Genomic DNA, 27,849 nt, shown 5'->3' on the forward strand with positions numbered 1-27,849 from the left:
ATGGCTCAGCAGCAGGCGCTGCGGTTCCGCGGCCCCGCGCCGCCGCCCAGCGCGGTGCTGCGGGGCCCCCCGCCTCTCCTGCGGCCGCCCCCGCCCTTCGGCATGATGCGGGGCCCTCCTCCGCCGCCCCGGCCCCCCTTCGGCCGGCCCCCCTTCGACCCCAGCATGCCCCCGATGCCGCCGCCAGGCGGGATCCCCCCGCCCATGGGGCCTCCGCACCTGCAGGTAAGGAATTCTCCTGGGCTGGTTAAGTGGATTCAGGGATTTTTTGTTTGTTTTCACACGTGGAAGTGTCCAGCTCTGGGCCCCTCAGTTTCAGGAAGCACAGGGAGTGTGTCCAGAGAAGGGCAGTAAAACTGGTGGAGAGTCTGGAGCACAAGTCTGATGAGAGCAGCTGAGGGGTCTAGGGGGGCTCATCCTGGACAGAAAGGGGCTCAGGGTGATGCTGGAGTCCCCATCCCTGGAGGTGTCCAGGGAACAATGGGACGTGGCACTCAGTGCTCTGGGCTGGGTGACAAGGTGGGCATTGGGCACAGGTTACACTCAACGGGCTGGGAGCTCTTTTCCAATGTAATTGATTCTGTGATTGTGTGGAAATAGTATGAGAGTGGAAATGGGTGAAGGAAACAACAAGGCAAGATGAGAACACAGGGCTCAGGTGTGGTGTTACACACCACTGCATACCTGTGGTGTGCAAATACAGCTTCTGCTCAGCTCCTCTGCTGCTAAACTGATGGATGCTTTAAGGTCTTGTGTCTGATTTTCTGAGGCCTGAACAGTTTGCAAGGGACGGCACCTTTGTGAATGAGAATTGGATTGTTTTAATTGCCTTGTGCTGATATTTAATTGCTTTGTAGGGGTGCCTTCCCATTAGGGCAGTGTAAGTGCTGTGTGGGCCGTGGGCATGCTGATGAGCTGAATGGTCCCACATGCCATTATGGATTAAATCCACTATTTTAATTGCAGTTTGGAGAACCAAGCAGAGTTACTTTGGATCGCAGGCCTGGCTGTGGGTGTCTCCTGTGTCTGATGTCCACCCAGGGTGTGCTGCAGCTCCCAGCTGTCACACAGGCCGTGAGCTCTGCAGCTCCTCAGCAGCACCAGCCATGGCTGGGTGTGTGAGCTGGGCTGGGATTCTGAGCTGGGCTGGCACTGAGCTCTGCCCAGGGCTGGCTGCACTCCCTGCCCCGTGCCCAGCCAGACGGGATGGTGACAGCCCCTGGTCACAATGGGAGGAGCTGTGCTCAGGGCTCAGGCTGTGCTGGGACCCTGGTTGCACACCTGGCACCAAATGCCCACGCGGATTTACTCCTGGAGGGGGGAAAGGAGATGTAACAGGTGGAAGATGGGATTCTTCATACAGTTGTAACAGCAAGAAAGAGGAAGCTCATGGTGAAGCAGGTGCAGGAGCTGTTGGGGAGGAACAAGGGAGAGAGAATGCAGGTTGCACTTGAATTGAGGGCTTTTTTTGTTTGTGTAGAATGCCATCCACGCACTCTTGGCTTCCTTTTCTAGTAGTATTTAATGCAAACAATTGTTACTAGTTTGGTATGTGATTTAAAGAGCAGTTTAAAACACCGATCTCGGGGCAGCTCCCAAGAGAGGCCAAGGACGTGGCAGCACTGGCAGCTGCCAGGGGTGCAGCTGCAGGTGTGGGTGCAGCTGGTCACCGGGCCACCCCCTCCCTGTGGCACAGGAGCCCCGGGTGTCCCAGTGCCAGGGCTCAGGGTGACACTCGGAGCTGGAGTGAGGGGGACAATTAGGGCAGCTGTTGGTGTTTGCAGAGTAAGCCAGAGAACTCTGTGAGCTCTGGCATCTGTTTTACAGGAAAGTGTTCACTGTACTTGTTGCATATAGGGAATTTCAAACAGTACAAGTAAATAAGTAAAATGAAAGAACTGAATGTACTTTGAATTACAAACAGGTGTTCAGGCCTTCAGGTAACTGTGTGCAGGACAGGTCAGGATTTCTTATCATGCAATAATGAACATGTAATTTCACCATATTTTTGTTTTAATTGGCACTAGCTAGAATTTTAGTTAGTGGGAAATTTAGGAGTGTAATGGATTTTAATTAAGCCCACTGCTCAGCTGTACTGGCAAACTGGATGCCTACTTGTAATTTAGGTTTTTTTAACATATCTTTCCTGGGAGGGTCATTGAGTTTCTGGGATGTTTGGTTCACAGATGGTGATGTCTGAGCAGCAGCTATTTGGGAACAGCTCTTCCATTCTTTCTCTTCCTTCCATTGAAGTATTTTCTCCTTTCCAGGAGAGGACTCTGAGACTTTGAGCATGTTTCTGTTCATTCCACCTTTTTTAGGTGCCTGGATGTTTGTGTCTCAGAAGTGATGGCTTCAGCTGTTCTGCCATGGGTGGGGGGCTGGCTGGAAGTACATTCCCTGATCTGGGAGCACTGTATTGTTAGGGAAGCTTCCAAGCCTGGCACAACTGTCCTTACTGTTGTTGTAGCGTGTGCTATTTCTCTAAGAAAGGAAAATTGCTTGATATTATATTTTTGCTATCATTATCATCATTATTGTTATTATATGCCTTTAGAGACCACCATTTATGCCTCCTCCCATGGGTAGCATGCCACCACCTCCTGGTATGATGTTCCCTCCAGGAATGCCGCCGGTGTCTGCGCCGGGAACACCAGCCATGCCCCCAGCTGAGGAGATCTGGGTGGAGAACAAAACTCCGGACGGGAAGGTGAGCTGGGTGCCGTGCCGGGAGCCCGGGGCGGGGTCGGGGTGCCCTGCTGGCTGTCCTGCAGCGAGCTGTGGCTCACGGGGCTGCTCTCCCCAGGTCTATTTCTACAACGCCCGCACGCGCGAGTCGGCGTGGAGCAAACCGGACGGCGTCAAGGTCATCCAGCAGTCAGAGCTGACGCCCATGCTGGCAGCCCAGGCCCAGGCCGTGGGGGCCTCCACCCCCACCACCAGCAGCCCTGCATCTGCAGCGTCTCCATCCACCTCCTCCAGCACGCAGTCGTCCACCACCTCCACCACCACCACGGCCACCTCAGTGTCCCAGACCAACTCCAGTGAGTACCTGGGCGTGTCTCGGCCTCGCCGCGGTGGGAGCTGGTGGTGGGGTCGCTGCATGGGGAACTGCTGCAGCAAAGCATGGGTATTCAGGACAAAGTTGTTTCAGCATGGAGTGTGAATTTAAAGTACAGTGTTTAGTTCAGAAGAACCTTGCATGCAAATTTCTTTCTCCCCGGTCTCAGAGAATTCTTCAGGTCTTTGTATATTTTTCTTCTGCTGTTATCACATCATCTCAGAGCTATTACACATCTGTTTCCTTTTGACTACAGATAGAGCTTAATTGTTTTTAAAAGTGTTTCACAAGAAATGTTGATCTGAGGTAGGAGTTTAGTTGCAGCAATTTCCTCGTTTCCTCCACGGCATCTGTTCCTGTAGGCTGGGTTTCAGAGCTGCTGCTCTGTGAGCATTGGTTGGTTACAGAATAGAGTTTCTTTGTTGCATTAGTTTTATTAGCATTACTCCTCTGCCTAAGCCTTCTCAATTCCTATTTTCTAGAGTTCCGCAAAGAGGAAAAAGAAAGTTCTTGGAGGCATTTTTGTTCATTTGTGACCTTTGAATGATAGTCTGGAGATTATTGCTGCTTCCATGGACTGAGCCTTTGCTTGTAGGGGTTTTCCAAGTAAGGAAAGGGGACTGAATGATGCAGCATGCACATAAATGCATGGCTGTGCACACACCAGCGTGGTTTGCACTGCCCTTTGGCACGTGTGTGCTGCCCAGGTGCCTCAGTGTGGCATAGAGGTGTGTGTTAAGTTCTGAGGGTCTGTTTGCTGTGAGCAAGGTCAGTCCCTGTGCCCAGAGCCAGGTGAGCAGGGCAAGGAGCAGCTCAGAGAGCGTCCTGTCTTGCATGCAGGGCTACAGACCGACGGCATTGGTGCTGAGCAGGAATCTGGCACTGGACATTGGGTGTTGTAGCTGCACTGGCTCAGAGGTGTGCACTGAGCCAGGCCAGAGAGTGTGCAGGAGGTGAATTGTTCCAGCTCCTGCTGTGGGGTAGAGTTGCATCCTCTGGAATTCATCTTTTTCCTGTAACAGGCAAGACAAGTCAGCTGAACTCACCATTTAACCCGAACTTCAGAATCCGTGTGTAAAAGGGAGTCAGATTTAGGTAACCCTTCAATTCTGCTTTCATTAAGGCTGGAGGAAGCACACGTCACTAGAGCAGCAGAGAACTTGTATTGCTCAAGGCATTTTAGGGCTTCTGTTTAATTTGAAGGGTAACTCAGAATGATGTTAATTCACTGTGTTGAACTATGGTCTGCTCTAATTGTTGTGCTGAGTAACAAGCCAGGTGGGAGGTCAGTGTCAGCTCCTGACCCAGTGGCAGACTGGGGAGAGCTAGCCGTGCTTTGGGGGCAGCACTTTATGCATCTTCTCTGAAGCTGAATTTCCTGATGTTGAATGCTGACACTGTTCCACTTCTACCTGTTCTATCTGCTAAACTTTGTCTTTGCTTCCAAGAACTGTTACTGTTGGTGTCTGTGCCTAGGTGATGAAATTTTATAATTGAAAATAATTTTATAACTCTTAGACTTGACTTGTAAAAAAAACCCTGGGACTTCTGGCTGAGCTTCATTCTTGCCTTGTACTGATTTGACCTAGGTCTTACAAATCACATACTGACTGTCTGCTCTGTTTCCCTAAATGTCAGGCACTGCTGAGAATTTTCACCCTTTCTGAAACGCTTATCAAAAGATCAAAAATCATTATTTAAATATGCTAATGCTGGTATATTGCTTGGAATGTTTCTGGTAGTAATAGAAAATGCACGATGTGCCCATTGGAATATGGCTGTAAATTGGTGTGGTTTCTTTATTTTTTTTTCTTTTTCCCTTCACCTCCGCACCAAGTCTTACAGAGTGAGTTTACAAGTTTAAGCAGACTTGTCTCAAGTTCCTGTTGGCCTGTGCTCTGAGACTGTTTGCTCCCAATTAAAACAATTTGAAATTGAAACCAGTCATGCTGCAAGGATTATAGAACTGAATGCCAGTTGTGTGTTTTCCAGCTGGGAGGCATTGAAGACTAAGAAAGTTCTTGCGGCTCTTGAAGAAAAGTATTTTCCTTTTCTTTACTTATTTACACAATTTTATTGCTATTTTCCTGCTCTGGGGGTGCAGCCCAGCATAGTTTAAGGCAGACTGCTGTCATGCACATGCTGCTGCTGTTAAAAGCAGAACCTGTGTTCGTGTAACACAAGGACAGCCTGTTGCCATTGGAAACTTACTGCAATGTTCTGTTTCTGTGAACAGAATAGAACCTCATTTCTGCCCGTGTTTGTCCTTTAATACAGCCCTGCTTCTGCTGTAGAGACATGTTAAGTGCAAAGAATGGGACAAATTGAAATTGGAAATTGACTTTCTTTGTGAATATTTAATGTTCCAGAGAAGGCAAAGTATTTTTTGTCCAGGAGTGTCTTCCTGCTGGTTATATCTGAGCATAGCTGCTGTGTACCGGGAAACAGAGCGCCAGTATGTTTGCAGCAGTATATTGCAGTGTCTAAGATACAAGGTGTTCTTTGTGTTTTTTTATCAGCACCTACCACACAAGACCAGACCCCGAGTTCGGGTGTTTCAGTTGCCACACCATCAGTCAGTGTTTCAACCTCTGCTCCTTCTGCTACACCTGTGCAGACTGTACCCCAGCCAGTCCCACAGACATTGCCTCCTGCAGTTCCTCATGCAGTACCTCAACCAACTGCAGCAATTCCTGCTTTTCCACCAGTAATGGTACCTCCATTTCGTGTCCCCCTTCCTGGCATGCCTATTCCACTTCCAGGTAAATTGGCAAACTGTAATTGTCTTGTCTGCTACATGTCCATGTTGTCAGTTGTTTGCACTCATGTGTCCACTGTGTACAGAACTTGCCTGGATCCTCTCCTCAGAGTATCTCTGAAAGAATTCAGGGTTAGCAGACAGACTTTTTAATTAACAAAGAACATATCTTTTTGAGCACTATATTTTACTAATTGCAATATTGCTTTAATTTTTTTCTACTTACTTGATTTAGACCTGAAGTCTTGTGCATAAATATTCACTAGGACATGGATGAGCAGGAAGAATTGCCATGGAAATCATGACCCCAGTGATATCAGGTGTTCCTAGTTCTCTTAGGCTGCAGCCATTGGGTAGGATGCTGAGTGTTGAGGTGTGACCTGAGGACCATGATGAGGCATTTAGGGTGCCGGTGTGCTGTTATTCACAGGCTTTAGGTTTAAAGAACATAGAGAAGGAATCTTAGATGGCAGCACACTTCTTCTGGATATATCATAGTTTCTTAAATTTTTATGAAGTACTTAAATACCTAAGGAAGGAATTTTAGGCTGACAAAATGTTGGACTCGCAGCCTGTAGTTGTTGCAGAGGCCTCCCAGGAGATCACTAATGACACTTAGCACTTACACACCACCTTTCATTTCATGGATACCACTGAGTTCCTGTTCTGATAAAAAATTGATGTGTTTCAGTGCGCAGTGGCACTAAGCATACACCAGGAACTGATGATTGTGTGTTGCAGAGGGAGGTAGGAGAGTGCAGTTGTATTAGATTGAAGTTGGTTTCAGATTTAAAAAGACAAAAGAAGCAGCTCTGAGCAGCATCTTCATATTTCTGCCTCTGTACAAGCTGAGTGAGGTGGCTTTGCTGCTGTCCTAATGCAGCCACCCAGTGGGTGTGGAGGGAGGCCCTCACCTCCCCACTGAATTGCATGGATGAAAAGTAACCCTTCAGAAAAGTAGCCCTTCACTCCTTTGATGAGAGAAAAAAAGCCTGAAAGCAGTTAAAGTGCTGACTAGAAGAGAGCACCAGCTTTTAGCTGCCTCTGCTTTTAGAATAGTCTTCTAAAATAACTGGGCAAAGCTACTTTAATCTGTATTGGCCTGAAAAAGAAATTGCAGTGTAGTACTCTTTGGATTAAACCAGGAAACAAATACTATTCTGAATGTGATATTCCAGGCTGAACAACAAATGAATCAAGGGTAGGAGAAAGAAGTCTCTTTATTGATGAGGTTTGCAGGAATAATAAAAACAGTTAGTTAAGCCTCAAAGATTATCAGCTGAGTACTCTCAACTGCCATTTCTAACCTTGCCAGCAAGGGACCAGCATGGAATAAAGGGCCCTTACACACTGTGAGGGATATGATCTATGCAGGTGTGACCTGTGGGGTAAAATGGGATGGTCAGGACAGTGTAGAAATGTGCCAGTGGAAATGGAGATCCTGAGTGTGTGCCCACAATGGGCTTTATTGTGAGCTCTCACTCAAAAAAGTTTTGGGAGTAGTGCAGTACAGGAGCAAAGACAGAGTAGGAACATCAATCTCCTGAAACTCATTTTTGAAAGTTATTTTTTTCAGCACTTCCCTGGTAAGAGGTCTTTGCTCTGACCAGTTTTTCCTGTGAGCTGGGCTGCAGGTGGAACCCATAGCATGCAGGAAGGACTCCTGGCAGCAAAGTGCTGCTTCCAGTAATGGGTCTGATTTATCAGTTTGCTTAGTTACAGAATGAAATCTGTCAGCTTCTTTCAGCTAATTTTGGCTTGAGTTGGTTGGGATGGTTTCTAAGCACTGTTAAAGAAAAGGAAAGCTGTAAAATATTTTACAATAACAAGAAACAGAAGAGAAGCCAAATTATTCAAAACAGTATCAGGTGAAGTCAGAAGGTCATATGAAGGTCAGGCTGCAGATGTTTGGGGTTTTCAACACCAGCTATGATACCAGCCAGAGGATTTGAAGTTACAGGGACAGAGCTGAACAATACCAATGTCAGGTGATTTCAAAGTTAATCTCTGTATTAAACTGTAGTAAGAAGGAGAAATGGAAGAGTTTGTTAGTGATATCTCAGATCTTAAAAAGTAAGTCTGCTTTCTCTCAATTCCAATGTTTTAAGTCAGTTTTATGTTTGGGAATGACCTTGGCAGCAGAAACAGCTTGGGTGTTTGCTCAGTCTAATCTGTGCTGCAGCATCCCTAACTCCAGCAATCCCCAGATAGTGTTATTTGTACTGACTCATGTTGGAGACATGCTGTAACTTCCTTAACAAAACGAATTTTCAGGTCCATTGTCAAGTATATAACATGACCACCCTTGCAGTTTAGGCAAACACTTCAATCAGTGCTGTTTGAGTCAATGTTTTCATGTCTCAGTTCAATACTTTTAAATAGAAAACTAGTTGCAATTCTCTCATTGAAATTATTTTTAAAAAACATTACAATTCTGTCTTCTCACAAATTTATTTTCAAATAATTGGCAGTATTTATGTATGCTCTGCATACTAGATCTCTAATGACCAAATCCAGAAACTACTTTGGTTTAAACAGGGGTTTAATTTCACTTTCCACTGGAGCATTTCCCACCTCACATGATGAATTTGAACTTTTGAAGGGAAGTGTTTCAGTTTCTGAGCATCCAGACTGGACCAGCCAGAGAGCACTTCTACAGTTGCCTTCTACACCCAGAATGGAGGTTTTGGAAATTCATTCTCCTCAGCCTTGTCTGATTTCCCACTGATTTTGATCTGATCAAAGAGGATGAGCTGCTCGCCTTTTTGTGCCTTTTTGTGTCATTTCTTACTCAGCTGGAGAGCTGACTAGTGCATGGTGCCACCTCTTTCAGGGCGAGTTTTGGCTTTTAAAGCATTTTCAGCTCATGCCATTATTGATAATGAAAAATAAAGGAAATGTCCCTGACCTAGTGCAGCTCTGTGTACCTCTGTCTGCAGCTTCATTGCTTTGATTTCTTTTAGTCCCTCTCTTTCACCTGCAGCCTTGCTGCAGTGACCCTCCTACCCTCAGCTTTCCCTCTGGGTTGCACTTGGCTGTCCACCCTGCCCTGCTTTGCTGCTCTGACTAGTTCAGACCTGTCCTTCTACCCTTACTCTGCTCTCTAGCTGCAGCAGCAGACTGGGAACCTCAAAACCCGTTGTGTTGTGCTGCTGCTCCCCACAGGTCTGTCCCAGCAGAGGCTGCCTGTGCAAGCAGCCCCATAGTGGGATATTTTCTTGTGGTGCTGCCCTACAAGGGGAGCCGCATTATCCCTTGGATGAACTTAAACCCCTGAGTCTTCATTGAAATACGTTTTTTCTTTTTAATGACATCCCAATAACTTGCCAAGCAGCTGGTTTAACATAGGCAGAGACTGTTGCTGCAGGTTAAAATTAGTTTTATATTTGATCTGGCATAAAACATTGAAGCAAAAGTAATTCCCATTTTCTTGCTGGAAGGCTTCTTCTCTGCCAGCTGCAAATGGCATTCCAAATTGTGGCAGGAAGTCTGTAGCAGCCCGTGGTAGCTGACGTCCCATGGCAGCTTTCCAACATGCTTCCTATCCATTTTGCAGGTGTAGCAATGATGCAAATAGTCAGCTGCCCGTATGTAAAGACAGTCGCTACCACCAAGACCGGTAATTTCCAAACCCATCCTAGTTCGTTTTGTCTGTAAGTTGGCATGGTAGTGAATGTGGTTGTTTCTTTTATTTCTTTATTTGCTTCCCCACTTCAATGATTACATATACTTTATTTTCAAAACCAGTATAAATGAAATATCGTATTTGGTCAGGAGATAACTTCCCCAAATAACTGTTAGTGTCAGCTTATTCTGTACCCAAACTCTGTACAGTTTTCTGTAACCATTGAGTTCTGTAATGACTGTGACTCTCATGCCCATACTTAGTTCCTAGTTTCTTGTGTGGATTTTTGTTTTCCTGCTCCACATGTGCAGTGGCTGGCTGTGCTCGCATGTTGTGTGCGTGTCTGTGTGTCTGAGTGTGAACTTTCATATTTCAATTGTGGATTTATGAATACTCACTCGCTGAAAACACATTATGGCAGTGTGTAATGTGTGATTTCCATTATTTAAAGTGAGACTTCCTCAGTGTTAAAGGCTCAAATTTATGAAGTTCCAATCCTATCCAATTGGTTGTTCTAGAACTTGTCATTCCAAATCTATTCATTATCCTCAGTTTGTTGGGATGAGTGGAGAGATAATGGGACACTGCAGCATTCTGGCTTTCTTATCTTTGGATATTTACTTGCCATTTTGCTTTAGGATTTCAATAAAATGTTGGTTTTTTTCAATCAGTTTGCAGTATTAAACAAACCCAACAATCTGATGCTGTTTCATTCTCATCAGGTTTTATCCAAGGCTATGAATTAATGCCAGTATTTAAGATATATCAGAGTTCTGTTCTATGTTCTATGGCTCAAATTCAATCCAATCTTGCCTTTTTTAAGAGCAATAGGAGTATCTTGTACACCAGCAGCATAATTAAGCTGTGGAGTACACTTAACCCAAATTATTTGCCGCAGGCATTCTGATAAAGACTTTTCTAATAAATAGAGAACCTTATTTTAAAATAATAGAATGAATGCCTAAAAGCTAACAAGCTTTGTGCTTTGCAGAATTAAACAAATTAATTAAAATCCAATTTGCCTGGGAGTGGGCATTACTGATTGCAGAACACAAGAAAGAAATTTGGTAACAATGCCTTGCTTTCCAATTGAACTTTGAAAACAATCCTTGTGTTTCATTCTGCGGGTTGGACATTTGTGAGTTAAGTCAGTGCCGCGCTAGGTGTTGGTGCTCAGGCCCTGCCCTGGCACTCACTGTGCCCTTTGCTTGTTGCTTGTTCCCTGCCAGGAGTGCTGCCGGGCATGGCGCCCCCCATCGTGCCCATGATCCACCCGCAGGTGGCCATCGCCGCCTCGCCCGCCTCCCTGGCCGGAGCCGCCGTCTCCGAGTGGACAGAGTACAAGACCGCCGACGGAAAGACCTACTACTACAACAACAGGACTCTGGAGTCCACATGGGAGAAGCCCCAGGAGCTGAAGGACAAAGGTACTTTGGGGTTTTTTACTACAGCTTTGTACTGGGAGCGTGGCTCACACCGCCACTGGTCGTGTTGGAAGGTGTGAATGGGTGTATTTCTAATCCCTGATCTCCCTTAAGAATACTTTGGAGTTCTGATTATAAGGGTCCATATGAGGTGGTCTTCAGTCTGAAAGTTGCAGCGTGTTTCCCACTGTACTGTAAGAATGTTTGGTTCTAGAGTTGCTCCCAAATCTTGTGCCTAGGGCCAGTGCACGTTCCTGTGCCAGCAGAAAGTGAGTACCTCCTCTGCACACGTTGGAGAAGGTTCCAGTTGCAGACAGAAAGTGAGGGGAATTGAGGGAAAAAGTCAGTCATACCAAGGGCTGTAGACTAGGACAAAATGAAGATCATTGTGCTGAATTTCAGATCTTTAAAAAATAAATATAAAGTATATAAAGATAAAGTATAAATAGATTTGGAGTATGAAGTAAAATAATGTCACCTCCCCGTGTCCGCATCTCTACATCGTGTTCATGTAAATGCACGTTAGATCCATGGGTGGATACAATTGCTCTTGTATAATAAATAAGGAGGAAGGGGAAAATGTCCTGTGGCTCTTACTCAGTTCATAAAGTGTTTTAAGAAAGCAGATCCAAACAGTTGTGCCTTTTATTGTCTCCTGAATTTTTAGTTACAAGAAGTCTTTGTTTAGACAAATGCAGGACACTTACACTGCTGGTTCAATTAATGCCCATCTTCCTAAAGAATCAGGTTAAATAGTAGGTCTTTTTACTGAGATGACAGTATCTGAGACAGCAAATACTAATTTTGCTGAGAGAAGATTATATGTTCTATACTTTTTGTAAATTAAAAAATCGTGTACTTAGAAATTCCCAGGTGGTTCTGCATTGATTTTTATGTTTTTGTCCGCAACATTTAAAATGTGAAAGTGGTCTTTAGTGTTCACTGTTGGTTGAGAATTATTATTGGTTTAGCATTTCTGTTAGTACCCTCTAGCCAGCCTTTTAGTGTAATAGCTGCATCATGATATTTCATTTTCCAGTACCAAGTAGTATCTTGGCACAGGAGATAACTACAACTTCATAAGCAGACACTGTAAAGCCCAAAAGAGACAGAAAGTGGTGAGAATATATTGAAAAGAAGGTTTGGGTTCATATTGTATTTGGAAAATTATACCGATAAAAATAAAATTGTTATGGTTCTATAGTTGTTTCTTAATAATGCTCAAGAAGACTCTTACCTTTATTTAGAAAAAATGGAGGAGAAGGTCAAAGAGCCAATTAAAGAACCCTCAGAGGAGCCTTTACCAATGGAGACAGAAGAAGAAGAGTCTAAAGAAGAACCTATAAAAGAACTGATAAAGGAGGTAAAAGGCCTTGAACCCAAAAGCCAGTCTGAAGTCTCACATCCCTCAGCTGTGGCTGCATCTTAGCCCAGGCAGGTTGTCAGGAGCCATGGTTAGTGATTCAAGTTCTTAAATTCCTGAGGGGATTTGAAAGCCTCCATTTTTGGATTCAGATTTTTCTTTCTTCTGTTAATGTCTTTACATAAGGAAAAATTAACATTCAAAAGAAACATATATAATATGTCAATTAAGAAGTTAGAGCATGGGAGGGAGGTTAGCTTATTACACAGATGTGGTGTAATAAGCTAACCTCTGACTGATTTTGTGGTACTCAGAAAATGGAACTTGTCCTGAGTGTTTGAAATACTTAATATTTCATCGTTTTTTTCTCTATTTCTTTTGCTTCATTATTTTTAGCAGTTTGACACAAAGCTCACATGTTCACCCTGTGCTGTAACTGCTAAGTTTAGGCTGTTAGGAGCACGTGTCCTAGAAAGGGCTGTAGTGTTTCCAGTAAACAAAAGTAACTTTTCCTTTTGGAGGCATATTGCTGTGCTAAACAGCATAGTTTTTGAGGATACTAAAGGGTGTTTAAATAAAAATTAAAGCTTTTATCCTGATTTCTGTGAACTTCAATGCAGTTTAATAGGCAAAACCACAGAATTCAGTTACTGGGTTTTGCTGCCAAGCCACCCTGTTTATTTCTGAGGTAGTTACCAGTTTGCTGATTTCTGCTACAGAGGTTATTTCAGGTTTTCACTCTTTCCTACTGTGTGTCTCATTATCAAGCAAACTAATTTTACGAATAAATGAAAATTCCTTTGTCCGAAAATGCACCCTTACCCCTGTATCCAGGCCCTCCTAGATTTCCAGGATTCATACAGATCTAGGAAGGTATTTAAGTAAGGTTTTGTCAAAGTCAAAAGTTAATTAAAAGCTTAGAAGTTTTGGAGTTTAAATTTTTGGAATAGCAGCTGCTGTTGCAATTCCAGTGCTTCTGTTCTAGGCATGGATGAAGTGTCATTTTGAGCTGCTTGTCAGCATGGTTTCAGTAAAACAAGTTGGTTACTGTGTAATAAATAATTAGCCAGTTGTCATTGCCTGATCCTCAAACCTGTTTTTTCCTTGAGGAGCCAAAAGAGGAAGAAATGACAGAGGAAGAGAAGGCAGCTCAGAAGGCCAAGCCAGTGGCCACCACCCCCATTCCAGGCACCCCGTGGTAGGTAGCTGCTGCTGTGGGACTGGCATGGCTGTTGCTGGGGAGTTAGAGCAAGTGGCAGTGTGTGGAGAGCGTGCTCTTAGTGTGCTGCATTTTTAATATCTCAGTTTCAAATCCAATCACTGCATTTTCAAATGTGGCAGCAGAGAAAAGCAGCAGTTCAGGGTCAGAGCTGGGCAGCAGCAATGTCTGGCAGTTGTGCAGTCAGTGGGAGCTGGGTCTGTGTGTGACCGTGGTGCTGCAGGCTGTGTGCACACAGCAGGGCCCCGTGGGTGAGGGTAACCCAAGCCTTCCTTCCCATCCCCAGGTGCGTGGTGTGGACTGGTGATGAACGTGTGTTCTTCTACAACCCCACCACACGGCTCTCCATGTGGGACCGACCCGACGACCTCATCGGAAGAGCTGATGTGGACAAAATCATTCAAGAACCTCCTCACAAAAAGGGAATGGACGAAGGAAAAAAACTGAGTAAGAGCAGTCTTATTGCCTTCTTCGGAAGCATAAATACAACTTAATACTTTGCTTTCCAAAGCTTGTAACATTTAAATAAGTGACAGAAATGTAAGGATCTACTGAAAAGGTGTATAAATGTGAAATGCAGATTATGGAGCCTTTTTGAGAAAAGATAGCCTGTTGGAGAAAGTAGATACTAACAAACTTAATTGTTTTGCTAAATGCCAACAGGTTGAAAAATCCCCACAGTTTTTATTGACTAAAAAAAAGGGATTGTGTTTGTTTTATAAGAAAGAGACCAGAAAAGATTAATCATAATGTACGAACGGCCTCTCACAGAAGATGAGTTAACTTTGAGATCATCAGTTCGAAAAGAGTTTGGAAATAGCTGCTGAGAGAAAGAGAGCATTCAAAAGGCAGCTGAGATGAGATTTCTCTCTGGCCTGAGTTCTAGGAAATGGTCCTGGGATGGCATGTTGGCTTTGTAGTTGGAGGAGAGCAAAGTGCAGGTAATCAGGTAGATCCAAGTGCTTCATTAGACTGTTAAGCCTGAGTTGTTTTCCCCTAAAAATAAGAGCTCAGTGTTTGTCATTTTGAATTTCAAGTTGGCCCAATTCCACTGGTCCTGTCCCCAGATTCCCATAGTGTGACTCTGACAGTGACTGAGAACCATGTGTCTTCTCCCTTTGTCAGAACACAATTGCCGCCCATGTTGTCCTTGGTTTGTGCATGAGGTTTCACTCGTAAGTATAAAAATTTTCATCAATATAAAACCTAAAGTCTTACTGAAATCTGTTACAGTTAGAGAAGAGCATGAAGCTGCAGAGGAAGCAAATGAAGATGAGCCTATTAAAATAAAAAAGCGCAAGTAAGTTTTTGCTTTTTCAATACCAAGTGATCTGTGTGGTAAAATAACTGAAGTTTGCTACTTGAGCCATGTATGTTGTGTCCAGCAGAGTATAATTGGAATGGAGAGGGTTGGTGAGAAGAGTCATCAGCTTTCTGTTGCTCAGCAGATCAGGTATTTGATATTTTCCTGAGATAGCTGAAACCTGTGCAGAGAGTAAATAGCATGTGTTTTGGAAGTTGAAATGGAAATGGCGCTGAAGTTACTTGGAATACCTTGGCTCCTGAGCGCTGAGTGTGAAACTATTCATATCCACCTCTGAGAATGGCTTTTATGGATTGTAAGCCTGTTCTTCTGGTATGATCAGTGATATCTGCCCTGGCCTGATGTGGTTCAGGTTCTGACCTTTAGGGCTGACATTTTACTTCTCAACTTACACTTTGTTTTTTTTTCAGGAAAGATGATATTAAAGACATTGATTCTGAGAAGGAGGCTGCTATGGAGGCTGAGATTAAAGCTGCTCGAGAGAGAGCCATCGTCCCGCTGGAGGCTCGGATGAAGCAGTTCAAGGACATGCTGCTGGAAAGAGGGGTCAGCAACCTGTGTGTGTGGGAGGGAGAGGGAGGCTCAGATCAGAGCTGTGTGTGTGTGTGTTTGTGTGTGAGAAGGGAGAGAGGGAGGCTCAGATCAGAGCTGTGTGTGTGTGTGTGTGTGTGTTTGTGTGTGAGGAGGGAGAGAGGGAGGCTCAGATCAGAGCTGTGTGTGTGTGAGAGGGAGGCTCAGATCAGAACTGTGTGTGAGAGGGAGAGAGGGAGGCTCATGCAGAGCCTCCTGAGTTCTTGGTGAATTCCAAACCTGTGGCACTTTGTCTGTGGAAACAATCTCATCCTTCCTCTGATCAATGAATTGTCTTGGTACAGAACTCCAGATTTCAAAGAAACTTACAATTGCAGCAAAGATTTTGTAACTGAAATGACAGAGTCAAGACAGATAATTTCCTCCCCCCTCCTCCTGTTTTTCCCCCAAATTAAGTAATTACATAAGTGGAAATTGACATTGAAGAGGAATAGGACACACAGAGTGGACACGTCCTTAATGTTTTTGGAAATGTTCTACTGAGAAAAGCAGCAACTCTCACTCTAGTCTGTACAGACTTATCCTTAAATGGGAGACTCTTTGCTTTTAGTTAACTAAAGAAATGTACTTGATGCCAATCAATTTTGATAAATTAAACTAGTTGAGTATAAATTTGGATAGTAACTGAAAAATGGAAGTGGTTCCAGCTGCCTATGGAACACAGCTTCTCAAGGCTTTCTTTCAATATACATTTTATTTTTAATGTCACTCAGCAGTAGTGTGTATTATTCTTTAGAAGTTTGCAGAGGAAATTGATGTTGAAACTTTGAGACAGCCTCTGTCATCCATTAGTGATGAGAACTGCAGGATGAGTTTGGTTCCCTCTTTTCATCACATCTTAGTGTTTTCAAGGAAAACTCTACAACTTCTGTATAGTTTGTATATTCATCTTCATTTAATTAAAGGTCTCTGCCTTTTCAACATGGGAGAAAGAACTGCACAAGATTGTTTTTGATCCTCGTTACTTGCTGCTCAACCCAAAAGAAAGGAAACAGGTAAAAAAGTTAAATTCACTTCCCATCCAGACACAGCTACTACAGGTTTATCTGAATCCTCAGTCTTTGTTTCTGCAAATCTTTCAGACTAATAAGTGCTGCAAGGGATTTTTATCACGATTAGGGTTTGCCTGGAAATGGAAGAAACCAGCAAGGGAAAGTGTTGATAGTTGCTTTATTTCCTGTGGTTGGAAGGTCTCGTATTTTGACACAGTTGAAGTTGTATGTCTACAGAGCACTGCTGAAACCTGAATGAAATAGTGAGAGTCATCAGTATCTTGTCAAAGTATTGGCATAATAAGTAATCTAGCTATTTTCTTTTTAAAAAGCGTTTGGGGGGAAATCTAAAGTGCATTTTTATTGTTCAGCAAGTTCTCACTTCAGCAGCTTTTCTTCAAGTGAATGTAGGGAAATGGAAAGCTTCAAGAACTTGGGAAGTGTCTGAAACATGGGACCCAGGAAAATGTTAACTGGAATGTGTAAGGAACTTCTTCCCAGGTCTCAGATGGTGTGTTAGGTACAGCACCCTGCATGTGCAGCAGCTTGGATCAATTCCATATGGAAATGCAAAGTGTCTCTAAGATTTCTGCCTCCTCTGTGTTGATTTTGTGGTGAGAGGAAAGGAAACGAGCGAAGGAAAGAAGTGGGACTTTTCCTCCCTTATCCCTAGAGCTTCTGTGTATCACTTGTGTGTTTGCTGTGGGTGACTGGTGTTTCTGTAGGTGTTTGATCAGTATGTGAAAACCCGAGCAGAGGAAGAGCGCAAGGAGAAGAAAAATAAAATAATGCAGGCCAAGGAGGATTTCAAGAAAATGATGGAAGAAGCAAAGATTAACCCAAGGTAGGAGTTTCTTTCTGGTTCATGTGCATAAGCTCTACTAGGATGCAGTGTGTTGGGTGGTATTGGGTTGATTAATCTTTTCAAAACGGGCAAAGAGGAGAAAAATCATGAGATAATGTTGAAATCTTCCTTTGTTTGCTTGTCACCTAATCCATTAAAAAATAGAACTTAGGATTGACATATTTCAAGTTGAAGAAATACCCACCATGCTCCCTGGATTGTGAGAACCTCCTCGGATCCACCTCAAGTTTCTTTAATAACCTAGTTTCTTCTTAATAAGTCTTTGAGAAGTACTAGGGAGATTTCTTGGGTTTGGAGGGGGCTGAAGGGATGTTTTTCTTGTTACAAACTATGTGAATGATGATATGATAAAATGTTCTGGTTGCTTTAATAGAGCACTGATTACACCCCCCTCACATTCAGACCACTGGCAGCAGTAAGAGCGAGGGGGTGGCGGTGAATGTACATTCAAGATTTCACTGCTGGCATTATTTGTTTCACAGCTTCCGCACATAGAGGTCATGAGATTCATGCTTATGTCACCAGATAAGCTCCAAACTGTCCTCTTTCAGCATCTCTTGGCTCATCTGGCATTAATTCTTTCCCAGTGAAATAACAGCTCATTTGTTTCACTTCAACTCAGTTTTTTTCAGTGACTCACTTTGGAAATTTGGTGACGGTGCTGTGGTAACTTTTGAATTGCTTCAGATCTGACTAATAACTCAGTAGTAGGCTGGAGGCATGGAAATGCCTTAAGAAGCAGTTATGTTAGCTTTAATATCCTCAGCTTTCAGCATATCTTCAGTATGTCGTGTTGGGATTCATTCTTTACCTGATTATGGGCTGGGGTGGGAAAGAGAATTCCAGCTGAAATACTGTCTTGTTTAATCTTATCCTTTGTCTTCTGGTTTCAGTGTTTGTCTAAAGATATTGCTGTACTTCTGTGAGTGCCAGACTGGTTTTTTATCATCTATCTCAGTCCAACATGCTCAAGAGTTTGTGTTCCACTTCACTTGAGCAGCTCTTGTTCTTCAATCTAGCTGTACATTCACTTTCTAATCCTTTTGAATAAGCTACCAAATTCTCTTCTTGTTTCAATTTACCCTACAGCAACAGTAGGCTGGATTTTCCAAGTCTAATTATTTCCATGCTGTGATGAAAACATTCGTATGATTATAAGTGTCTCACGTATTCTTGGGGCCAGATTTGCATCAGAGCTTGGAAAAAGCACAGTAGTGATTTTTTTCCGAGGTAAGTGGCAGTAATGTACCTACTGCACAGGTTGGAATCTGGCCCTGGAGGTGAGAGAACGGTCAGGGAAACGCTGTGGGATGAGGGGTTGAAAGCCCAGTGTTGCTGCCTCTGCCCAGAGTGTTTGAAGGGGTTTCAGCCCTGTTGGTTTTAGCTCAGGCTCTGCAATGTGCACTGCAGGGGGAAGAGCTGGTACAGCCAGTGTTCTCTGGGGACTCCTGCCAAAGGCTGGCTTTCTTGGTGAACTCTTAGCATGGTTTGGCTGCAAGTGAATGCACCTGAGATTTTCGGTTTCACAGCTGTGAAATACCTGGACAGACTGGTGGCTGAACTGCTAACCCACAGAAAAGAAAAGAAGAGTTTTGTAGACAACTGAGATTTTTTTTCGTTTCTTCTCCTTGGTTGCGCTGTAGTCTCTCTCTACACCTGCCCCTTCTGCAGGTGGCTGTATCTGAACAAACCAACCCACCCTTGTAAGTCTCTGATAAACACCTCTTGTGTGAGTGCTGACTCTTTTTATAGAGTTCATTGGTCCAGCAGCTCTATAGTGAGACCATAGGATTTGCCTTTTGGGTTTTTGTCAGTTGTGCTCTGGCATGTATTGCAGCAGAGGAAATACCTCCCTGCTGAACCTGCCTCACAGCCCAGACAGCTCTGCCAAATGAGTTCACTTGCCATTTTGTTGCAGAACTACTTTTAGTGAATTTGCAGCCAAGCATGCTAAAGACTCGAGGTTCAAGGCAATTGAAAAGATGAAAGATCGAGAGGCCTTGTTTAATGAGTTTATCACAGCGGCAAGAAAGAAGGAGAAGGAAGACTCGAAGACCAGAGGAGAGAAGGTAAGGGGACTCTTGAGTTCCAGCAGTGTGAGTGGTGTGAGTGAGATGGGACAGAGCCAGTGCTTGGCTTCCCTGAGCCTTCCCCAAGACACAGGCCTGCACTTTCCTAGAGCTGTTACAGCCAAACACTTCAGGAGTGTCCCCCTGGTCTTTCTGAACAATTTCAGGTTTGCGGTTTACTAACTTTTAGAATATTTAGAACTGAATTGTGTTTACCTGTGAAGCTGAGTTTGCTTAAGCACTAGTTTCTTTAATTCACCCAAGCAGTAACATTATCTTCTTAACTGAAGTAATGCTTAATTTTTTTTTTTTATTAAGTTCTTGATGCATGAAATGGCAAAGAAGTCTTACCCTGTTTGGCTGGAGCCCCAAAGCTGGTCATTACCTCTCTGTTCCCTCACTGGGGGCGGGCAGGACTTGCAGTTCCCTGAGGATAGTCTCTTCAAATTTCAAACAGTTCCTTTCCATCTCAAAGCAGGCACTTAGGGAGGGACTTACTAAGCTTTGAATAAGTAGATCTTATGTGTAAACTGCTGCTTATTAGATTTAAAGGTCAGCTTTTAGAGATTAATGAACTCCCAGTGTCACGGGCCTGCCCTGCCAGTGGTGGGGAGCAGCTCTCCCCCGTGGGGACGGGACTTCAGACAGGGCCACCAAAACCTGGGGTCACCAAAACCTGGGGTCACCAAAACCTGGGGCCACTTACTGCCACGTCCCTGTGTGTGTGAGAGTGGAGAAGGTCACCTCTGAAGGCCAATCATTTTGGACATGTGCAAGTCTGCTATTTTCATTATGTAATGTGAAGTTATTGCAGGTTTCCCTGCCTGGAATGCTTGCAGGAGAGAGAGGCTGGGGGACAGGTCAGATTTGGGGACAGTTTGATTCTTTGAGAAGTGTATTTTTAAAATCTGAGTGACCTGGTATAATTTGATTCTGTACTTGATTTTCTCAAACATTGCCTTATCGCTACTGTTTTCCATAAATGATTGTGCTTTCAGAGGGGAACTGATGTAGTTCAAGACTAGAATTTACATACTGCAGTTTGATTGTGAATATGGAATTTTAAAGCATTTTTGCATCTTAATAGTGCAGTTGAAGACTTTAAAGAATGAATACTAGTTTTGTTGTTGCATGATTGTTCTAAAGTTGAAAAGTTAAAAGAAGAGATTGTATTTGTTTGCTTTAAATAATGTTTTTTTTTTCTCCAAAAGCCTTTTGTAACCATTTTATGTATTCTGTTTTATAACAAGTGGATAGACTTACAGTTATGTGCTGTGCGGCCTGTCAATCAGTTCAGTCTGACAGCTGTCAATCACTGACACGCAAATATTATGGGATTCCCTAGTGAGGAAAGCATTGGTATCTCTGTGTGGTGACTTTAGCCTCCCGCAGTTCCGGTACTTTACATTTTTTTAGTTTTTTTCCTTGTGAAGTGATGAGACTTGTACCTGCAATGTGTTAACTGCCAAAAAAAAAAAAAGACTTCTAAATACACCTGAAATGTTTTCAGCCTTATTTTCCTTTGACTTTGAAAGTGCTTAAAACATAAAAGAAAATTTAAGGCATTTAACCTGAAGCTTTCTCAGTCTGTCCAAAATCTTTACTTAGGGATAATCAACTGTACAGAAATCTTTAACGTAAGGGTTTTAGATTTTATATATATAATGTTTGATTATGGCTTATGGGATGGGGATGGAAGAGCCAGCTTCTCCAATGGCTAGTTTTATTCCTGTGCCTGATTTCAGTGAGTAAATCCCATTTTCAGTGAGTAAGATCCATGCCATCCCATGCTTCTCAGATGGCAGAGAGGAGTAGCAGGGGGTTAAGGATATCAGGGTGCCCTAGCTGCTCCTTGTGCCGTGTCCCTGGGGTGAGCTGTCCCAGGTGACACAGCCTGGCTGGCTGTTGGGCTGCAGGTGCCCTGCCCCTCGTGCTGGTGGCTGTCCCCAGCCCAGAGCTCTGGTGACACTCTGCTTGGTCGAGCAGTCCCTGTGTGCAGACACGTGAAATCACCATCCACAGCTGGCATCTGAAAACATTACTCCTTGGTGAGATGCTTCAGACTCAATTATTTGAGACATTTTCATCTTTTTAAAATTTAAAATGAGCTGGCAACACCTGTGCTGTGTACAGGGCACCCGAGTGAAGTGAAAACTGCTTTAGAGCCCCAAGGCGTGAAGTGCCATTGTTATCCCTGGGAGGGAATTGGCTCTGCCCTCCTGTCTCCTGCCCAGTGGGAGCTGGCAAGGCTGCAGCTGGTCCCACTGCCCCCTGCACAGCTGGGCAGGAGCTCCAGGGGATTCAGGGAGTGAGGGCTCTGTTGGCAGCCCCACAGCTGGGCACGGGTGCCACGGGCAGCTCCCACAGGAGCATCTTCCTGCAGCCCCTGGTGGTGAACTCAGGTGGAGCTGTGTGTGGCAGCTGGTCCAGGTGCTCCTCGGTGTGGCACCTCATCCTCTGGAATACACACACGGGTGGTTTGAGCAAGAGCTTGGGGATACCCTTACCTTAGAGACTTCTGTAGTAACAGCTGGGAACTGTTCGGTTTCTAACAAATATTTCAAATGCCATGGCTTAGAAAGCTTCATATTTTGAAACTGCATGCATGTTTTATGATGTTTTGAAACAACGTTCGTAATTTTAGAATGAATAAACAGTTTGCCTAGCATTTTGTTGAGCTCCTTTAAGATAAAGCAGTAGTGCTGTAGCTGTAGCACAACATCCCACTGGCACTAAGGGGCTGGTTTCTGATCTCTGCTTTACTGTCTTAGTCTCCTTTGGTATAGTAAAGAAAGCCTATAGAGCCTTTTATGTTTATATGTTAATATTTTGAAGAACTAAAATTATTGGTGGGCAAGGTTGCAGAATGTTGGTGCTGATCTTCATTCCATTCTTGCATTCTGAGCACAAACTGAGCACGTTTTAGAGGAAAAGGATGTGCCAGGTCTCTGGCAAGCTGGAGCCTGCTCTGTCCATCTGCTCCCTTCCCTGAGGAACCTCAGTGCTCTGCAGCTAAACTGCTTCTCCTGGTTTCCCTTTTTTAAGGGATGGGGAGGGGAGATAAGTAGCAAGTAACAGCAGTCCTCCTCCTGGATTTTGGGTTTTTAGTCGATGTGCCATAAAGCTGTGTTGGGTTTGTGGCCCGGCAGGGTGTGGGGTGCTGTGGAGGCAGAACCCTTTGCCCCAGCCCCTCACCTCTGCTTTGGGAGGCTGAAAGGCCAGCCAGCCTGCCACGAGTGGATGGTGACCCAAGAGCTCAAGTGCAGCAGGAGCTGCAAGATCACCTTGCCCAGAAATCAAGCTATCTAATAAAGGCTGCTGGTTCTGGGACGTTGGATGAAAGCATGTTGCTAGTTGTATTGAAATAAAACCTGCTCTGATGGATCCTCTGCCAGCCCTTGCAGTGGCTGTTGCTACCGACAGAAACATGACATGCCATTTCCAACTGAAAAAGTAGACTAAAACATTTTCTTTCAATTGTGTTGTAAATGTGCATGTCCATCCTAAATATAATTTACTTAATTGCCATACGTGCATAATTCTTTATTGGTTACATCCATCTTAAGACATCAGTCTTTGTTAGCAGATCCAAGCATTTACTTCTGCTAATTGTACACCTGAAGGATGAATCCATAAGCACCTGATTCCTCTAGAACCTTGTTTCAAGCTGCATGGCTTCTGGAGTGCTGATAGGCAAAATGCTATCATGCAGCAACAGTAACTTGTTAATTTGACATAGATAAAAGCTAAAAAACAAGCTTAAATTGGAGTAAAATAATAAAGAGTATATTGGTGGATCATTCTTTATAGAGTTCATCTTAGATGTAGCAGATGGTGTAAATGTATCTGCTTTGGCAAAACTGTCTCAAGGAACAGTGAATTTGGGCTGCAGTTATGACTAAATTCATAGTTTTGGTGATTGCTTTAAATTGCAATGGTATGTAATGTTAATGTGATCCCTCTGATGAAGGTAAGTTGACTCCTTTTGTCATAAGAGCAAACTGTGGAATATTAAGATGTCTTTCTCAAGTGCTGTCTTTCTGTTTCTGTCTGTATAACAGATCAAAATGGACTTCTTTGAGCTGCTGGCAAACCACCACCTGGATAGTCAGTCTCGCTGGAGCAAAGTGAAGGACAAAGTGGAGACTGACCCACGGTACAAGGCGGTGGACAGCTCCTCACAGAGGGAGGACCTGTTCAAGCAGTACATTGAGAAAATAGCCAAGGTGGGCAGGGAGCACGGGTTGCGGGTGTGCTGAGGGTAGACTGGTCTGTGCTGAAGAGAATTCCATACCAGAGCTGCTGTAGGAGTACCCCAGAATAGCAGCTTGGAACTTAGAAGTTCTGTCCTTGGTGGGATGTTTGTGGGATCTGTGTGCAGGCACACACATGATATCTGGGAGAGCTTATGCCTCAAAGATTCCTGTGAAATCACTGGTGGTAAAACTGCAGCAGATACAGACACCACATTGATTACTTCCTCCTAGGATGGGCTGCATTTCCTTTGCTGTGATTTTCCCTGTCAGCTGAGCTGCCTTCAGGGATGTGTGTTCATACCCAGTTCCTTCAGTGCTGCTCCTTTCTTAATCCAATATTCCTGCCTTTCTCTTCCAGGCAGTTAATGGTTGAGAATGTAATACTGGGCCAACAAACAGTGATCCCCTTGGCCTCCCTTATTCAGTCTGTCACTGCACACAGCTCCTGGGAATAGTTGATCTGTGACCAGATTTGTCTCTCCCCCAATGTTGTTACTCTGTAATGCTTCAGCCTGGCTCTTTAAGCAAAATTTTGTAATCATAGTACCCAAATCCCTTGAAGGTCTTTTGTTCTGAGCTTCCTTTAGTTTGATAGTCCTTTAATTCTCTTTCTAATGAGCAGTGTTGCTTTTACTGAGACAAGGGTGTTGCTGCCTTGCAGAACCTGGATTCGGAGAAGGAGAAGGAGCTGGAGCGGCAGGCGCGCATCGAGGCGAGCCTGCGGGAGCGCGAGCGCGAGGTGCAGAAGGCGCGCTCGGAGCAGACCAAGGAGATCGACCGCGAGCGGGAGCAGCACAAGCGGGAGGAGGCCATCCAGAACTTCAAAGCGCTGCTCTCAGACATGGTGAGGCACTGACAGCCGCCTCGGCTCCTCAGGGCAGGCCGAGCTGCTGCCTGCTCCCTCTCAAAGCCTCTGGGCCCTTGGAGTTCAGCTCCAAAGAGGTGAAATCCCACTGAGAGTTTTGCCTTGGTTGGAAGACAAAGCTGTGCATTTAGAGGTCTCATGCAGAGGGTGCTCTCCAGGCTGGAAACAGGGCTCTGGAAACTGTGCAGAGCTCCTGGTGTCTCTGGAAATAATGATCTCCAGGCTGCCTTTCCAAGCACTCTGGTGAACGCAGAGTGTTACAGGAAGGAAAGGAGGGTGCTTGGGTTTTCTGGTTTTGGGAATGCTCAGCTGGGTCAGTGGGATGAGCTGGGTTTTCTGATTTTGGGAATGCTCAGTGGGACATCTCCATCTGCTCTGAACAGTGCAGAGGGATTCCTTCTGCCACTGCCTGTTCAGTGTGTGTGGGGAACCTGCTACAGTCTCTTCTTAAAAGCTGAGGGTCTCTGTTTTATTTCAACCTTAACTTCAAACGAGATGAAAAAATAAGCATTATTATCAGTGAGCTGTGGAAAAGCTGGCTTAAAGCAAATCATGTTTGTCTCAGGTGCGTTCCTCAGATGTGTCCTGGTCTGACACCAGGAGGACCCTGCGCAAAGATCACCGCTGGGAGTCGGGGTCCCTGCTTGAGAGAGAGGAGAAGGAGAAGCTCTTTAATGAACACATTGAGGCACTTACCAAAAAGAAGAGGGAACATTTCAGGCAACTTCTGGATGAAACTTCAGCGGTGAGAGCTGTTGATGTTCAAGTTGACAATCTTTGCAGCCCACTGGCATTTCTCTTTTCCTGTTTTTCTGTCCCACAGTCTGATTGGTTTGCTTTTATTTCCAGGGCCTTTTTGCTGCATTGCTCTCTTTTCTCCTTCATAGCAAAATTTGTGCCTTACGTTTCCTTATCTGTTTATCTGGAGTTTTACTTTGATTGAACATATTGTTAATTTGCATATAAACTTTGAATCAGTGATCTTTTAATCTTCTTTTTATTTCTTCAGTACTGAGTTATTTGATACTCTTCACTGTCTGACTTCTTCAGATATGCAGGGTGTTTGCCTTAATGGCCACCAGTGTGGTCTTACCCCGTTCACCTGTTCTGATGTTCTCCTGCTGAACCTGAACTTTTACTCTGCTCATGCTGTGGAATGCATCCCTGATTCTGTGCATTGGGGTTTTAGTGAGGTTTCCTCTTTTTTAGTTCTCTGCCAGCTTCAGGCAGCTTTCATTTAAACTGGAGGTTTTAACCTGATTTTTAATGCATTAGTTATTTTAGTTTAGAGGCAAGCTTTCTGCAGGTAATTTTTAATGTACTAGAAAAAGACTTTGGAAAGTAAATGATATTTGGAGGACTGTGATCTGAAAATGCCGTCTCAAAATGTGAAAGAAGAGTCGCTATGTAAAATCAACTCATTTTAGAAATACATCTGTAATAGGATAAGTAATGAGAACCCAGCAAGTTCATCATTGGACTTGGGATATATTTAAAGGCTTCAGAGGTTAGTAGTGTTTGCATTCCTTATTCATAAAGTCTAATTTACTTTTAATTTAACTGTTTTTGCTTATTTTGAAAGATAACCTTAACATCAACATGGAAGGAAGTGAAAAAAATCATTAAAGAAGATCCAAGGTGTATTAAGTTCTCTTCGAGCGACAGGGTGAGCGGTTTGCATTGCTCTTGCCAACTTCCAGTCTGGTGCAGGGTACAGAGAAGTGACTTGGGGGTTGCTGCAATGGGTTCAGCTCTGTGTGGACACAGGTGTTAGTAATTAAATATTAAATAAGATTAAAAATGTAGAAGGTAAGGAAAAGTATAATTAACATGTAATTGCTGCTGGTGTTCAGTGTGTTCAGTTGCAGAAAGTACTGGAGCTGCACCCAGTGATTGGTGTTTATCCTTGGTCTTTCAGAAAAAGCAGAGGGAGTTTGAGGAGTACATCCGAGACAAATACATCACTGCCAAAGCCGACTTCCGGACGCTGCTCAAAGAGACCAAATTCATCACTTACAGGTGGGCACTGCCATGCTAGTGCAGGACGTGGCTTTTATTCTGCTTTGCCATCCAAACACCAGCAAACTGATGTCTGTTTTTTCCTAGTTGATGTCTGCTGCTGAAATCTTTAATGGTGCTTAATTAGCACAGCACCAGTGTAGGCAACGAGCCTGTGTGTTCTGTGCCTGGAGCACTGTTCTGTGCCCAGTCCCCAGCTGATGTGACATCCTCCTTGCTCAGGGGATGGCCCAGCCCTGCACCCTGTCCGTGGGGCAGCTTCCCCGGGGCTCTCTGCCTCCAGCCCGCTGCAGTGCTGTTCTCACCCTTGCTTTCAGATCCAAAAAGCTGATCCAGGAGTCGGATCAGCACCTGAAGGACGTGGAGAAGATCCTGCAGAACGACAAGCGGTACCTGGTGCTGGACTGCGTGCCCGAGGAGCGGCGCAAGCTGATCGTGTCCTACGTGGATGACCTGGACCGGCGCGGGCCGCCGCCGCCGCCCACGGCCTCCGAGCCCACGCGCAGAACCACCAAATAGCCTCCGAGTGCTCCTCGCCACGGGTGTCTGGTAAATCCAAACGCTTGCATGAGCCATCCGTCAGGTTACACACATCCATTGCCGTGAATATATTCAAACATCTGAGGAGCACAGGCAGAAGCAGCTTTAGTGAACGTAGAATGTTCTCTGGGGGGAAACCAACCACAAAAACTCACATTAAAAATATTTATGAGTTAATTGGAGCATGAGTGACAAATCCCGAGGTGTGGGCTGTCTGGTGGCTGTGGGTCTCAGAGTGGTGTGTGTGTGAGGTGTGAGTCTGGCACCTGGGGCTTTCCTCTCAGCAGTGTCCTCCGCGTGAGCCCCAAGGGTGACGGTGTTGCCGTTTGAGCGTGTCCCGCACGAGTGCCACCAGCTGCCTCCTGGTGCCCGCAGCCCGGGCAGGAGGAGGTGACACGCTTACATTGCTGATCACTGACAGCCCGCTCTGGGAGCCCCAGGCCCAGCTCTCTGCTTCCACCCTTGGGAATGGAACTAAATCTGCTAGAGCCAGGGTTAGAGCTGAGTGGAGAGCAGGGACTTGGAGACCAGACCAGGTTAATTCACAGGCTGCTCTGTTCCTGCCCCCAGCCATTGATTTGCAGCAGTCAGGTTGCTCTGCCCAAGTGAAGTTCTGTCTAATGAGTTTTGCTCGAAGCTGGAAATCCCAGAGGTGACCGAGCAGGCCAGGACGGTTGTATAAATACATTTTTATTTACGATAAAGTGATCTTTACATACTTCTGGATTAGACTGTGCATACCCCCTCTGGGCAATTCTTGTAAACTATACTCCTGTTTTGAATGTTAAACTTGTGTTTCTAAAGTTTAATTTTGAAATGTTGGGATTGTTCAGTTTATGTATTTGAACTACAATAAACCAACCCTTTTTATATATGGA

The 27,849-nt window shown here is 44.6% G+C and overlaps 1 protein-coding gene across 4 annotated transcripts; it reads left to right on the forward strand.

Moving 5' to 3' along the window:
- On the forward strand, positions 1 to 27,849 carry TCERG1 (transcription elongation regulator 1). Of its 4 annotated transcripts, none has more exons than XM_063169123.1 (20): positions 1 to 225; positions 2,558 to 2,710; positions 2,807 to 3,044; positions 5,581 to 5,823; positions 9,376 to 9,438; positions 10,674 to 10,871; positions 12,116 to 12,231; positions 13,341 to 13,429; positions 13,737 to 13,897; positions 14,684 to 14,750; positions 15,185 to 15,320; positions 16,271 to 16,360; positions 17,083 to 17,201; positions 19,141 to 19,291; positions 23,353 to 23,517; positions 24,209 to 24,391; positions 24,978 to 25,157; positions 25,995 to 26,078; positions 26,331 to 26,431; positions 26,749 to 27,849. In XM_063169123.1, the coding sequence occupies exons 1-20, from the start codon at positions 1 to 3 to the stop codon at positions 26,948 to 26,950; spliced, it is 2,964 nt and encodes a 987-aa protein (XP_063025193.1). In that variant the 3' UTR covers positions 26,951 to 27,849. The 4 variants fall into 4 exon arrangements, with proteins under 4 accessions (XP_063025193.1, XP_063025194.1, XP_063025195.1 ...); XM_063169124.1 differs by having other exon boundaries at positions 13,344 to 13,429; XM_063169125.1 differs by lacking the exon at positions 9,376 to 9,438.

Source organism: Melospiza melodia, chromosome 14, assembly GCF_035770615.1.
Source record: "Melospiza melodia melodia isolate bMelMel2 chromosome 14, bMelMel2.pri, whole genome shotgun sequence".
NCBI classification, from domain to species: Eukaryota; Metazoa; Chordata; class Aves; order Passeriformes; family Passerellidae; genus Melospiza; species Melospiza melodia.